At 36.8% G+C, this 16,467-nt stretch overlaps 1 protein-coding gene across 1 annotated transcript in view; it reads right to left on the reverse strand.

Annotated features, from left to right (window-relative positions):
- Window positions 1-9,089: 9,089 nt before the first annotated feature.
- Window positions 9,090-16,467, reverse strand: part of N4BP2 (NEDD4 binding protein 2) — a 52,885-nt gene continuing 45,507 nt past the window's right edge. The window contains exons 16-17 of the mRNA XM_069494767.1: window positions 11,265-11,388; window positions 9,090-10,014 (exon numbers count right to left, since the gene is read on the reverse strand). Of these exons, the coding sequence (XP_069350868.1) occupies window positions 9,969-10,014; window positions 11,265-11,388 (170 nt within the window). The 3' untranslated portion in view covers window positions 9,090-9,968. The remainder of the gene's footprint in view (window positions 10,015-11,264; window positions 11,389-16,467) is intronic.

The following is a 16,467-nucleotide window of genomic DNA, read 5'->3' on the forward strand; positions in this document are numbered from 1 at the left end:
ATTCACCCTTTAAGCAATCAACGGCAAAGGGAAATGGAATTGCCATGATTGGCTTTTTCACCAATCGTAATTCACCTGCTGGGACTACAGAGGGGTTGATCTTGCCTGAGCACACTGCCATCAGATAACTGAAAAGAGCTGTGATAATACTCGTCTGCCAGGTGGGCAACAATACCCACCCCACTGGGTAGTTATGAAGATTATAATGGATACATTTGCAACTACCTAGTGGTGCCTGGCACCTAGTAGACACGATGGTTTCCAATGTGCCCACAAATTCCTTCACATTGTATCCTTTAAAAAGTAGAGCTGATTCTCCCATACTTGAATGTGAGCTGAATTTAGTGACTTGGTTCTAAGAAATAGAATTTGGTGTAAAACTTACAACACTAGGTCCCCCTGCCCTGGGGAAAGCCAGCCACCATGTTGCAAGGACACTCAAGCAGTCTTTGGAGAGGTCTACATGGGGCCCTCTCCCCTGTAGTTCTCAAGACTTCAGCCTTGGATTGAGAGTCACACCATCAGCTTTCCTAGTTCTGGGGACTTCAGACCTGGCCTAGGTCATGCTGCTGGCTTCTCTGGTCCCCTGGCTTGCAGACGGCCTGTAGTGGGACTTTTGAGCCTCCATAATCACTTGAGCCAATTCCCCTAATAAATCCCCTCTCATCTGTCTATCTCCTATTGATTCTGTCAGTCTGGAGAACCCTGACTAATACACACACAAATAAGCTACATTAAGTGACAGTGTGCATTATTTGCCAATGAGTAAAATCGAGGCTCCTGAAAGATACGCTAAGTTTATCCTAGACTTGGGGTACTTCCTAGCATACCTCTAAGTACCCCAGCTGACAGCCAAAGCTTTTGTGACAAACATGTCAACCCATTTTATTTCTAGTACCTGCTTTGACAAGTACCATCAGTGTAGTAAATATGGACATTTGATACTCAGCCTCCAGCTCTCCTTCTTCTAATGAGCCTTTCTGTACTGAAGAGGCTGGCAAGTTTAAAGCATTTCCCAGTGCCCTCCTGCAGGTAAAATTCTCTCTATCAAATGGCTTCTAGAGTTAGATCCGCTCTTACGAGACGTGGGAGGCACAGCTAAGCCGGGGTGGGAGGCACAGCTAAGCCGGGGGCCACCGATTTACTGGTATGGTTCATTCTGCTACAAAGTCAAGTTGTGGAGATGTCAGCTTTTTCTAGAACACTTTTCTGGTGTCACCAGCTCTGAGTATGTTAAGAGACAGTTGTGACAATGGTGCCATAGTGGCCTCCCGATTTGTCACCTTTACAGAGGTAGCAGCTACTATGCAGGTTAACTCTTCAGTGTTCTAGAATTCTCTCCCAGAACCAAATATAGAGTCTACTTCTCCAGCTCTTCCACCAACTTTTAAAATACTTTCTTACAGAGCTTTAAATATATTCAAAAGTAGATATTATAGCATAATGAACGTCCACCTTCCCCATTTACTAACTTATGGCCGATCTTGTTTCCTAAGTGCCTCCGCCCACGTCCTCCACTTCATTTGGAAGTAAATCTCCAACGACATTTTATGGACTTATTTCAGCATGTAACTGAAAAAAAGCAGCAGGCTTTTTTTAAGGCTCCCTTTTGTTCTAAGCATGTATCTCTTTTAAAAAAGTAAAGATTTTTTTAACACATGGACTGCCACACTAGTAAAAAATTTTTTTCCTTGGGGCCACGGTGTTTTATTATGAAAACAGAATAAAAACCTTGAAAACCAAATGATCCTTTGTAATTTAATGAAAATTTTGTTATTTTTTATTGTTTTCTGTGTGTGAGTTATAGGCAACTAGAAAAATAGTTCATGTGGCTTCCAAGGAGAAGAGATGTGTGAGTTACATACGCTTCACGAGGCCCCAGGCTCAAAACTAGCGTGAATTAAATACAACTAACATGGCAATTAATGTGTTAATTGGCCGGGCGTGGTGGCTCACACCTGTAATTCTAGCACTCTGGGAGGCTGAGGCGGGAGGATCTCTTGAGGTGTGAGGATTGCTTGAGGTCAGGAGTTCAAGACCATCCCAAGTAAGAGCAAGACGCCCACCCCATCTCTACTAAAAATAGAAAAAAAATAGCCAGGTGTGGTGGCATGCACCTGTAGTCCCAGCGACTCGGGAGGCTGAGGCAGGAGGATCGCTTGAGCCCACAAGTTTGAGGTGCTGTGCTGATGCCACGGCACTCTAGCCCGGGCAACAGAGCGAGACTCTGTCTCAAAAAAATATATATAACTACAAGATCATTCCTAAAAAACAATAGTTCTTTAATATAATTATCAAGTCATGGTTCACATTGTCAATTGTCTTGTTATGGTCATAATTTTTCTGCTGAACTGGTACCCAAAAGAGGTCCACAAACTGCCATTGGTTGATATACCTCTTACATCTTAATGTGTAAGTTCTATCTCCACCTGTGTGGTTTTATTTTCTTTGGAACTGGAAGAAACTGTGTTGTTAGTTTCACAGAGTCTACATTTTGGTGATTGCATCCCAATGGCAGTGTTTGACATGTTCCTCTATCCTCTGTAATTCCTATAAAGTGGTTATTCAATCTACAGGCCTGATCAGATTTAACCCTCCAGGACCAAGGTGCACGCTCCCGCGCTCCCTGGGAAGATCTGCACTTGCCTTTGCTAGGCAGCCAGTGGCAGCATTATCAGGCTGGCACCTCTACAAATTTAACTCATGGCTTGGCGTTTTTTGACTACCCTAGGTGATGTGACTTTGGGCTGATACTCTGTGAGGGCCAATAGTGATTATAACTTCTCAGCTTTTTTTTTTTTTTTTTTTTTGGTTTCTTCTTTTGCTCAGTGGCAAGGCAGCATTCTTAGTCCTCCTGGAGATAGGAAGGAGGGCAGAATTATTTTATCCACCCCCATCCCCAGTGGGGTGCGAGCTTTACCGGGTGTCTCTTACGAGTCTCCACGTTTGCCGGCCTTTGTCTTCTGTCTCTCCACTCCTAAACTTCGAAAACTGAAGCTCAAAGTGAATCAGGAGCAGAGAGGCACCTTTTGTGAAAGCGTCTCTAAGAATTCTTAGTTTTTTGACCTAAGCCCCTATATTATCAACTATGCAATGTTGTGAGTGTTTTTAATATTTTCATCCAAAATTTTTGGTTTCCCCAATTCTCCCAAGTGGGAGGGTCAGTCTGAGTTTCTAACTAAGAAACACATATGAAATACAGATGCTCCTCAACATACGATGGGGTTATGTCCCCAAAAAACTGCAATAAGTTGAAAATATTGACAGTCAAAAATGCACCTAATACCCCTAGCCTACTAAACATCGTAGCTTAGCCTAAGCTTCCCTTGAACGCGCTCCGAACACCTGACGTTGGCGGGGCCGACCGGGCGATCGCAGGGGAGTGCCGGAGCATGTCACTAGTCCGCGGAAAGATCAAAATTCAAAATTCAAAGTACGGTTTCTACCAAAGGCATATGGCATTCACACCATCATAAAATCGAAAAACCCTAAGTAGGAAAAATCGTAAGCTGAACCATCCTAAGTGGGGGCTGTCTGTACACAGGCTGTATCAATAGGGCAGGCTGGGGTAGCAATGCCAGAAACACGCTTTGACTAACGTGCTTCCTGCCGTGAGCACTGAGTGAGCTAGGCCACGTCATTTCGTTTCTTTCCTAATTAAGGCTAGAAATGGATCATGCAGAGCAATCTTTCCAAATAAACCTCCCCTCATGCTGGGGGCAGGACTTGTCCCAAGTCCAGTGTTAGATGCTATTAATCCTTTTTGCTTTCCTTAGAGGGCAATCCAAATTTCTCAAAATTTCATAAGTTAGAACAACATTCTAGAACCTCTTTTTTTTTAATTTTTTATTTATTATTATTATTTTTTTTTTTGAGACAGAGTCTCACGCTGTTGCCCGGGCTAGAGTGAGTACCGTGGCGTCAGCCTAGCTCACAGCAACCTCAAACTCCTGGGCTCAAGCGATCCTCCTGCCTCAGCCTCCCGGGTAGCTGGGACTGCAGACATGCGCCACCATGCCCGGCTAATTTTTTCTATATATATTTTAGTTGGCCAGATAATTTCTTTCTATTTTTAGTAGAGACGGGGGTCTCACTCTTGCTCAGGCTGGTCTCGAACTCCTGACCTCGAGCGATCCACCCGCCTCGGCCTCCCAGAGTCTAGGATTACAGGCGTGAGCCACCGCGCCCAGCCTAGAACCTCGTTTTTAATAGGATTTCATTTGTTATACCACTGGCATAACAAAACACAATCTAGATACCTAAAGATAAAGTTAAAATCAAATAAAAGTTATTTATACATGTTTTCATAGCTTCTGGTGTAAAAGAATATTTTCATCTGATACGTTTAAATCCAGAGGAAAGCGAGCACATTTGGCACTGGCCGTGCTGTGCTCCGCGACAGCCCATCACCCCGTTTCTCCACCCCGCCGCCGCCCCCTGCAGCTGCTTCTGTCTGACCATGGAGAGAGCTACGGACGCATCACGGACTCCTCATTTCTCTACCCCCAAGTCATTCCTTACGTTGAGGAATTTGTTTATATTTTGAAACTTCATTAATATTAAAATGCTAATATTTCATTAGCTATTAAAATTAAATATAAGCCTCTAACAAATTAAATTTTAATAAGTCAAGATTACCATAAGAAGTGCTCCAACAGCTATGAAAGGTGCAAAGATTGTACACTTATATATGGACCAAAGCCATGAATTTAAAGTCTTTAATTTTTTTCCTACAAAAAGTCATTTAAAGCTTTCCGGCAACAAAGTTAAATTCACCGCCTCCAAAGGAAATAACTATTCCCCCACCCCTTAGTGCTTCCAGTTTGTTTTTGTTTTTACTGGCACAGTTCTTTCTTTATATGCAGTTTCTAGCTCTTAAGACATATACATCTTTACACCTTCCTACCCTGGTTTACTTAGCTTTAAATCACTTGCACCAAGTACTTAGCTTTTGCACACAGACATGATGAATAAATGTTTAAGAGAAAACAATAGTCAATATGAAAATATATTAACTAAGCAGTATCACTAGAAATAACTTACATAAATAATCCAGCTGCCACAACTGAGTTATGAGATGAAAAGTGATCCTATTAGCAGTTAAGTCATCGACTGAAAGTCCATTTTAACAGCCATATCATTTGAATATTTAAAGGTAAAACACGTACAACTGTGATTTCCTTTTTATTATTCCTGGTACATGGAAGTCATCAACAAAGATCTGTTGAAGTAATATATCAAGAACTAATTTTCACATCATTTGCATATAATGATCAAAAATGATGTGGCAGAGACTGATACTCACCCTCATACCCATTTCTCTTTCCTCCAAAAGGACACTCACTCATGTTTTAGCAGACATTCAGAAATGTCTGAAATAGACAATTTCTTAGCCTCCCCTGCCGCTAGATGTGACACGACTAAGTTCTGGCCAATAGGATACAAGTAGAAATGACCTATGGCAGCTTCCAAAAATCATCTTGAAGACTGCGGGCACTTGCTCTTTGCTCCCTTTCTCATTGCCCTTCCTCCAGTAGAACATAGAGGTGATGGTTAGAACTCCAGCCACCCACCCTGGCGTAGGAAGATGAGGGCCACACCCTGGGTATGGCAGAATGGTGAACTATGCTAGATGCCCAAAGGCTTCGTGGAAAAGAGGATTCCCATCAGTCCTGGATTCTTTACTTCTGGGATTTATATGAAGAGAGAAACAAACTTGCATCTTTTGCCATTGGTATTTTGGGTTTTTCCAAAATACCAGCTTCCTTTGGATAAAGAAACAAGGCAAATTCATAAATGGCAGATTTTCAAAGACATACCCTGTGGAGCCACATCGGTTACAGAAGGGGATAACAGACTATTATCTCTTTATAAGTAACTATTCTCGTACGACAGCTGCAGCTGCTCTGCAGTAGGAGCCAGAGAACCGAGGCTCGAGACACACCTCTTCTCCTAACTGGCAAGCTGATGGCTTCTCTAAGACCACGTGGCTGTATTCATTAAACTGGGATAGCACCACCTATGTAATAAAATTTTCTTGAGATTGAAAATACTACGTATATGAAAGTATTCCATAGTATAAACACTAGTACACATAACTGCTCATAAGAATAATTATAACTGTGCATAAAAGCTCTGTCTCATACTGTAACCCTAGTAAAGATTATTCAATAAATATTTGTTGAATAAATATTTTTAAGTCTTTGCTAAATGAGTGAATTATTCTGTTTTGGAGTTGAATAAAGTTCAAAGGTCCTTAATATATTACTTGAGTCCCTAACAGACATAATTCTTAATTTTGATGCCAGTCGAAAGATACAGGGTGTGAAGAGAGAAACCATAGCTAATCCATTTTAACTGACTCCTATTTACTACAGTAAAATAATTTAAACTAGAAGAAAAGCTGTGGTACAGAAATGAAATTTTTATGATCATTCTCCTCTGAAATTACAAAGTTACACACAAAAATATTTTTTAATATTTAAACCACTAACCCTACCACATCAAATGAATGATTTCCTCACACTGGACTGTGGCTAAAGTATTTTATTAAATTAAGTGTGTAATTTGCAAATGGTTTCATAAGAAATTTTAAAAGCAAAGTTATAAAACATTTTCAATAAAAAAAGTACAGAGTTAACAGCAAAATTCCATTTTCTTTATAGTACAAATAAAAACATTTTGTTTCTGATATACTGTCTGAAAATTTTTAAATATTTTCTCCAACTGACAGCTGTAACACTGTATTTTAATGAGAAGTCTCACGGTTAATTCAATCGTTTATTAATAATAGGTTCGTCATTTAGACCATAAAAGTCAACTGCTCGACTCTAAGGAAAATAATACACTTTGTCATCATATGTGAAGTTACAAAAGGCTCTTCAGGATGTAGATGTGTTCTAGCCTTGTTTCTCTATTAAATTCTGTAAAGAAGCATTAAGTAATACTGTAAACTTGAATTACATTTTAAAAATAAGCACCATTAACATACATTCTACATAAACTTACTTTACCTTTTGAATGACACTCTTTTGGCCACACTTTCTGTTTTCTTCACGTGTAAATAAAAATAAGCAATAATATTTAGCCACTACACAGAAAAATTATCAAATTTCACCTCATTGCACAATGAAAAAGCACTTTTAAAAAGCACTTGGAAAAAACGGCACACATTATTTTTGTCTTTTTTTATACATTTTGTCATTTTCTTAAATTGAGAGCAGTTAAAACATTGTCAGAGCAATTTCCTGAGTTTCAAAAGTTTCCAGCTCAGAAATAACCAATCTCACTATTACACGTGTCCTTTTTCTAAACACACAAAACACTTGAATTCAAAAAGAAAAAGACCAAAATAAAGGACTAGAAACCATCCAGAAGAATAGTATAGTTTTTCCTTCTTAAAATATAATATTAATACACAAGACACTTTAAAGTCACAATATCTACTACATAATATATCTTATCTTTAAAGGCCACAGAATTGTAAATAGTATGGAAATACTAACAAATTGAAGACACTTCAACTTGAAAATAATATAGAGATATATGAACAGCCAATAAATGTAAGAAAATATGCTTCCGTCTCTCACACTGGAATAAAGAGACGGACAGACTGAAAACACTGTTAAGAGCCCTCTGGTCCAGCTACACACCCTCTGTGGTTTTCACATTATAGTTCTCTCTCTCTCTCTCTACAGAAGTGCTGTACTTTTAAAATATTAGGTTTACAAAGAGCATTCTGATGAGGCATGTATTGGCACAAATATACAGGTTAAGTATCCCTTATCCAAAATGCTTGGGATCAGAAGTGTTCTGCATTTCTGATTTTTTCAGATTTTGGAATATTTGCATGATATTTACCAGTTTAGCATCCCTAATCTGAAAATCTGAAATCTGAAATGTTCCAATAAGCATATCCTTTGTGTGCTATGTCCATGCTCAAAAAGTTTCAGATTTTGGACCATTAGGGATACTCAACCTGTACCAATATATGAAAAATTTTAAAATCTCCAAACTATCTTTGATGTATAGGATTTAGAAATGGGCAAAAGGAGGAGGGATTATATAAAGTGTTCTTTCATAAGTATATGTTGCTTAAACTATGCTAGATAGTGGGTAGGAGGCAGTTTGAAATTAAACAACTGCATTAAAATGCTCAAACTTTGCCAGTGTGCTTATGAATAATGATTAAGAAATACTGTTACATTTACCAAAATAAAGCATAACATGAAAGTTGATACTGGATAAAACATAGCTTTTTTCCTTTGATTTTTGCCCGCAGAATACCACATCTCTAATTCATTTGACTGTTCTCTCATTAATCATGATACTATTGAAATAAGTCTAGCTGAAGTGCTCGAAAGTGATTTTTTTAAATCAGATGAGAAAATATAAAAACACAGAAAATGAGTATGCAGGTGCATACACTCCAATAACTGCAGGTTTTGGTATTGTTTTTCATATTTTTAAATCATATTAATTTATACACAAGAATATTTTATTTCATTAATAAATTGTTGAAAGGAATTGCTTTATTTTTAATGTACAGAACTGTTTTAGAGATTACAAAAAAGTGTGCTAAACTATGTGAATAATGTGAAGAATGCAAATAATACTTCAATACCAATCACTAACCATTTCAAAATAATAAACACTTATTCTTATTTTTATGGAAATAAAATTCAGTAATAAGGCTCTTCTTTTAAAAGCATGCATTTATGACATATAAAAACAAATGTTTTTGAGTTTTATTTCATTAAAATGTTTGCTCTTTGGGGAAACCATTCTGTATTTTAGGATTCTTTTCAGTACCAGCTCAATCCTATAATTCCTTATTCAAATGATTTTTTAAATTTAACAAAAATCAACATAATTGTTTGCTACAACTATATACGTTGAAAATATTCTCCATATATGAAGTCAAATTTGTTTAAGCCATTGTCTCATATTGGAAAATTATACTGTACCACATTAAACCTGCATAAAGGAGATTATAAACACACTAACCAGATTTATTAACTAACCAAACAATAGAAGTCAATGAAAGTTTCCTTTCAGAAAGTTGGCTCTTTCAAAATAAAGGTAAAAATCTTTTAAATTCTAATGATTCCTTTTATGATTATACCCAACACGTTTTCTACATTTGTTTTAAGTTAATAAGATTTTTACCTACTGCAGTTTATAAATTGCATCCTCAAATACAACTATTTAGAAATCCACAGTTCTAGATGCAGTCCTAAAAGGCAGCAACAGTTGATAGATATCTAACCATTTCTCCTTCTCTGAAAATTTTTCTGCCTATGGAAGGTATAAAACTGCAATGTAATCTCAGACTCAATTTTATTCCCATAAAATGCACACATACAGAAGAACAGAACAAAAGGTAAGAGAGCAAGATCTGCACAAAGCAGAAGAAATAGCATGCCTTCCCTCCTGTAGGATATGGCAAAATGAAATGGTTTCATGTGTTTAGTTTTAAAAGCAAAAAGTATTCAAGTGTTTTTGTTAGATCTCCTTTCTTTCTTTACTACCACTACTACAACTTCTTTTTCTTCTTTTAATACAAGCCTTTGAAGGGCATGAACTAGATATCAAAGCACTTAAAATGCCTCTCATAGAAACCTTTAGGACTTTACTAAATGTCAAACAACAATTAACACAAAGGTAACATTTTCTCTCTGAGAAACAATCAGAGCACTTCAAGCTTTAAAACTGCAGCTGATAATTTTTTCTTAGACTTTTTGTAATCAATAAAAATCCTCTTTAATATTTTTAACAGGCAACATTATTTGGCATTTGATTCAGTAAAAAATTAAACTTCTCTTGAATTTTGAAAAACGTAATTTTTTTGTGTCTCATAACAACATTTCCAATAAAACACATGTTTAGAGTAGAACTGACTGAAGTACTGCAAATAAAACTAATTTTAACCTACAAACCTTCACACTTCTAAGTCAAGGACGTTTATTTTACTTTAGCATGACTTTCAAGCACCCTGGTTTAATTTCAGAGAACCTGCAGAAATGAGAAAAGAGTTATTTTAAAAATAAAAATTTCAAACTGGCTAGGGAATATACTTTGTAATCAATTCCAAGTGCCTATGCTTAACATGATATTTACTATCAAAGTATTGTCCTTTATTAAGTCAATATCCAAGAAAAATACCTATGTTTATGTTGCTTTTAATCTATTGTCAAAACAAATACAATCCTAAAGCTGGGGGTTACTCCTAACTTAGTAGTTGATATAATTTAAGCTTTTTCAAAACCTCTCAAACCTGAATTACACCTTCCTGGGAAAGAACATGCTGTATGAAGGATAAGATGGAGTCTATACTGCACAGTTTCTGTGCATCAAGAAAGCACCAAGAAGAAATCTCTGATTAGCAGGTAAATCTGCTTAATCTGGCCATACAATGCTTTCAAGTTTCTCAGTGTAAAATTTCAAGGAACATTAGTCTCTAAAATAGATGATTAATCTCAACATGATACTGTTCTGGTCTAACTACTCCTTTTGTAAAAATAACCAAGAAATGTCACCTGTCTTCATGCTCAGAATTAATACTACCACTTTCTATAATGCAGCCCAGTAACATTTTATTACATGGCATAAACTAAATATGCTACACTATTGAAATTGGAGGGGGATACTTGATGCACAGCCTCAGGGAATCTATCCGTCAACAGATCTTTAATCTTTGACTTTTCTTGTCATTTTCTGTTACTGAACAATGATCACTTAATGAAAAAGGACATTTCGTGTTTGTCAGCAAAGATCATTAAATGGCATTTAACTTATGAAAATATATATAAATTCATATTAACTGGAAAGTGTCTTCAAAAATTGAAACACACCCAAATTACGACTATATTTCAACAGAAGCTACCCAATTCCATCCAAATTCCACAAACATTTATTTCCTTTCAAAAGAATACACAGCAAATCTTAAACTATGATATGTGTAATTTATTTATCTCAGATAATACATTATCAAAGAAACACAAATATATGTACTTTCTTTTAGAATTTTAAATTTATAATAGAAAGTTTTATCAGATGATTATTGCCAACAATCTTCTATTTCTGGTTTACCAGACAACATATCCAGCAGGGAAAGTTATACTATAATTTAGGCATAAACTTTTGGCTGAAATTAGATGATTAAATTTAGTTAACTGCTTTGACAAATCATTCTGAGCATACTATTAGTGTTTACCTAGCTGTGTATGGGCAACTGCCGTTATCAATAACAGAAATCTACTCACCTGAAGCTATGGCTCGTGAGGTACTTAATGACGGCTGGTTTGATGCGGGCAACTCCTCCCTGGCTGTGGTTTCCTCTCCCCGTGATCACAGACAGATAGGGCTTACCACCATTCTGCTTAAATTCTGTTACAACAGGAATTAGAACAGTTAAAATTCATTTATCTTACATTCTCAACAGAAAACAAACTCTAGATACTCAAACACATATGAAACCGTTTTCATGGGGATTTAGAGATTTATTACCTCAATAAGCCCCAAAATTAATGTTTTAAAATGTGTTTTGAAACATACATAGTCTCAGTGCAATCTACCCATACAAAGCCTTCAGGGAGATTTCTTCTCCTGTGGGGAGGGAGATTTCTGTGCAGTACCAGTTCTCTCTGAAATAATTATAATGGCAATAATAACATTAATGCCACCTAACAATTAATATGCACATGGAGTCAGGCACTGCTTTAAAGGGTATATTAAGTAAGACTCTCCAGCTTGGTCAGATGGATCTGAAAAAGAAAAAATAAAAAAACAAAAAGAATTTTCACAACAACTCTATTAATGAAATACTCTGAAGCCAGTCAGCCTTGGTCTAAATCACAGCTCCGCCACCAAATGACTATGTGACCATGGACAAGTTACTCAGTCTCTCTGCTTATCTCCTCATCAGGAAAATGGGATAATAATCACAACTACTTTATAGGCTATCCTCCAGAAACATCTAGTAGCAAAATCACTAATTATAGCATAGCTTACAGTCTTACTGTTTAAGATAATCAATTATTAACTTAAGAAACTCTTCCTGATAATTCTTAAAATATTAAATGAGCCTGAAGCCTCTTGAAAGAGTGCAGTTACTGTTTTACATATGATCTTGTGAAAATCAAGTATATAAATCCTCAAAACTAGTAACAGCTATCATACAATTTTTTAAAAAACTGTTAATAAGAGTTGAATTAATGAATTTAGTAAATTTTGTTCCTCCTTCATAAAGAGCTCAAGTTTTGATCTTCAGCATAAAATACACACACACAAAGCTAGGCACAATGGCTCATGCCTATAATCCCAGGACTTTGGGAGGCAAAGGCTGGAGGATCACTTGAGGCCAGGAGTTCAAGACCAGCCTGGGCAACATAGCAAGACCCTATCTCTACAAAAAAAAGTAAAAACTAGCCAGGCATAGAGGCCACACCCATGGTCACAGCTACTCATGAGGCTGAGGTGGGAGGATTACTTGAGCCCAGGCATTTGAGGTTACAGTGAGCTATGATCAGGCCACTGCACTCCAGCCTGGGTGACAGAGCAAGACTCTGTCTCTAAATATTTTTTTTAAAGAAAATACACACATAATGTAAGTGTTCCATATTTTGCTCATTAAGTTGCCCTAAAATTCCAGCAGAACGACCAAAAAAAAATGGTTTTTCAAGTATCATATCTCTGAGCAATATTTAGTCTGCAATTTTAAAATGATATATTACCCTCACATTTCTATTTCCTTTTCTTTAAGATCTCATTTCTACTCTAATCCATACCCATTACTTCAAGCAATATGTTACTGAAAATTCAGCTCTCTCTGAGTGCCAGTTTCACAGGGTATTCACTTGGTAAGAAGTTTTTGCATTATACACTCAAAATTTTGTGCACTGTTTTTTATGTGTGTTATATTACAAATAAAAGTTTACTTAAAAAAAAACCCAAAAACCTCAATCTCTTAACTAACCATAATTCACTCTCATCACTCCTTCAATACCGTTCCCCGTACCGGTTCAGTCAGTCATTTATACCACTTCACCTCTCGGTAGTTCACCTATTACTCTGAAAATGTTCTCCAGTTGATTGACATGCCTCAATAAAGTAAGAGCTCAAAGGATATTTGTTATATAAGTTAATGTATATGTTTAGTTTCCCAAATTACAGGCTAATCCCGTTATCACCTTTGAACAAACTGTTTAACTCATTTTTAAGCACATTGCAGATTTCTTATTATTTCAACTACAAACATTTCAGTATGTACCTCAAAAGAGTTAAGGATGCCTTTAAAAAACATTAACCACAATGTCACCATCATCTTACAAAAATTAATGATAGTTCCTTAATACTATCAGTTTCTAAAAATTTCCCCCAATTATCTCAAAAATATGTTTCTACAGTTATTTGTTTTAATGAGGGTTGAAATAAGTCCATACACTGTATTTGGCTGATATATTTCTTAAGTAACTTTTAATCTAAAGGTTTCCCCTTGTGTTTTTCTTTATAATTTATTGGAAAAAAATCGGATCATTTTCAGAGTCACCTTAGATTTTCAGAGTCTGGATTTTGCTGATTGTTTCCCCATGGTGTTGTTTAACATGTTCCTCTGTTCCCTGTAAATCCCTATAAAGTAGTAGTCAGTTCTAAAGTTTCGATCTGCTTCTGGTTTGATTTAGAGGCAAAAATACTTCATAGATGGTAGTGTGTTGGTGTGTATTTCAATAGAAGAGACATGAGGTCCAGATGTCTATTATTTTTATTCACCCCCAATTTTGACAATCTTTTCATCTTATCACAATGAAAAACAATGTAGGGAAGAGCCAAATTTTCCACTGGACGGACACACTTCTATTCAACAATACCACCATCTGGTGGTGACTGATAGTAACTACACAGGTGGCAGCATGCACTAGATGGGCCTTGGTGTCCAGAAAGGATTCGCATGTTGGGTCTCTTAGTCACCTTGGGCAAGTTATTTAACTTTTTTTTTCTTGCAGGTTTTTTTTTAACTGAGATATTAATAAAATCCACATAACATAAAACTCACCATTTAAAAATGTGCAATTCAGTGGTTTTTAAGTATATTTACAATGTTGTACAAGTTACACCACTAATTCCAGGACATTCCATCATCTCACAAAGCAATCCTGTGCCTCTTAGCAGTCACTCCCCATTAACTCCCCATTCCAGCCCTAGTAACCACTGGTCTGTCTATGGATTTATATATTTAAAACACTCCACAAAAATGAAAAAATACAATATGTGACATTTTTTATCTGGCTTCTTTCACCTAGCATACTGTTTACAAGATTCATCCATGTTGTAGCATGTATCAGAAATTTATTTCTCTTTATGACTGAATAAAATTACCTTCTATGGATCTAACCACATTTTGCTTATCCATTTATCGGTTGGTGGACATTTGGGTTGTTTCTACTTTTAGGCTGTTAGAAACATTCATGTACAAAGTTTTGTGAAGACAAATTGTATTTTAATTTCTTGGGTACATGCCTATGAACAGAGTTGCTAGGTCATGGTAATTTCTATGGTTTACCCTTTCAAAGAACTGCTGAATTTTCCACAGTTGGTGCACCATTTAACATTTCCACCAGCAATATATGAGGGTTCCAGTTGATCCACATCTTTATTAACACTGATTATTTTCCATTCTATTAAACTTTAAAGTTTTTCTCACCTATAAAATGAGAGGAAATAGGCCGGGCGCGGTGGCTCACGCCTGTAATCCTAGCACTCTGGGAGGCCGAGGCGGGAGGATTGTTTGAGCTCAGGAGTTCGAGACCAGCCTGAGCAAGAGCGAGACCCCGTCTCTACCAAAAACAGAAAGAAATTATATGGACAGCTAAAAATATATACAGAAAAAATTAGCTAGGCATGGTGGTGCATGCCTGTAGTCCCAGCTACTTGGGAGGCTGAGGCAGGAGGATCACTTGAGTCCAGGAGTTTGAGGTTGCTGTGAGCTAGGATGATGCCATGGCACTCACTCTAGCCTGGGCAACAGAGTGAGACTCTGTCTCAAAAAAATAAATAAATAAATAAATAAAATAAAATAAAATGAGAGGAAATAGTATGGTGGTTCCCCCCAAAAATTAAAAATAGAACTACCATATGATCCAGCAACCCCATTTCTGGGTATATATCAAAAAGGAAATGAAATCAGTGTCTCAGAGAGACGTCTGCACCCCTATGTTCACTGCAGCATTATTCACAATAGTGAAGACATGAAAACAACCTAAATGTCCACCAGCAGATGAATGGATAAAGAAAATGTGATACATACTCAGAGGAATATTATTCAACAATAAAAAATAAAAAAATCCTGCCATTTGCAACAACACAGATGCAGCTGGAGGGCATTATGTTACGTGAAATAAGCCAGACGGAAAAAGACAAATAACGTATGATCTCACTTAAATGTGGAATCTAAAAAGTCAGACTTAGAAACAGAATAGAATGGGAGTTGCCAGGGAGTGGGGGAAATGAGATGTTAGCCAAAAGGTACAAACTTTCAGCTATAGGAAGAGTAAGTTCTGGGGATCTAATGTACAGCATGGTGACTAGGCTTAATACTACTGCATTGTGGCCAGGCACAATGGCGTGTGCTTGCAGTCCCAGCTACTTGAGAGGCTAAGGTGGGAGGATCACTTGAGCCCAGGAGTTCAAGACCAGCCTGGACAATACAGCGAGACCTTGTCTCTATAAAAAAAATACAAAAAAATAATAATTATAACATATTGAATATTTAAAATTTGTTACCAGAGTAGATCAAAGTGTTCACATTGCACACACACACAAAGTGGTAACTGCGAGGTGATGGCTGTGCTAAATAATTTCACTGTGGTAATCATTTCACAACATATTTATCAAATCCTGTTGTACGCCTTAAACATATACAATCTTATTTGTCAAAAAAGAGAGGAATACCTACCCTTATTCAGTCATTTATTCAAATTTTTTTGAGTGTTGAACAAAAAGCACTATACACAATGATTCAAGAATCATCTTGGCTCAATTCTTGGCCAAAAAAACAGACATTTAATCAATTATACAATAAGCTTTTTATAAACACCATAGTAAGCAGGAATACTATGAGAAGCTGTTAACAAGAAGCCCAACTGGTGCGAGGGTCAAGAATGACAGTGTGGTTAAACATACAGAAAAGGAGGCAGAGCAAAATACAGGATGAGACTGGAGAGGCAGGCAAGGAACATACTATGCAGGGATTGTGAATTCATCCTAAATTCAACTCGTACTTTCTTATCATAATGCTAATTACTTATGTAACTATTTGTTCACTGTCCTCTACCCCAATAGATGGTAAACTCCATAGAGACAGGGATTGTGTGTCTTTTTCACCGCCTTATCCTTGATGCCCAGAATGTTACAGCAAGTATTATAGCAGGTGGTCTCGAGGACAAACCGAGCGGCACACGGAGAGTTGGA

This window comes from Eulemur rufifrons, chromosome 19, assembly GCF_041146395.1.
Source record: "Eulemur rufifrons isolate Redbay chromosome 19, OSU_ERuf_1, whole genome shotgun sequence".
Taxonomy (NCBI): domain Eukaryota; kingdom Metazoa; phylum Chordata; class Mammalia; order Primates; family Lemuridae; genus Eulemur; species Eulemur rufifrons.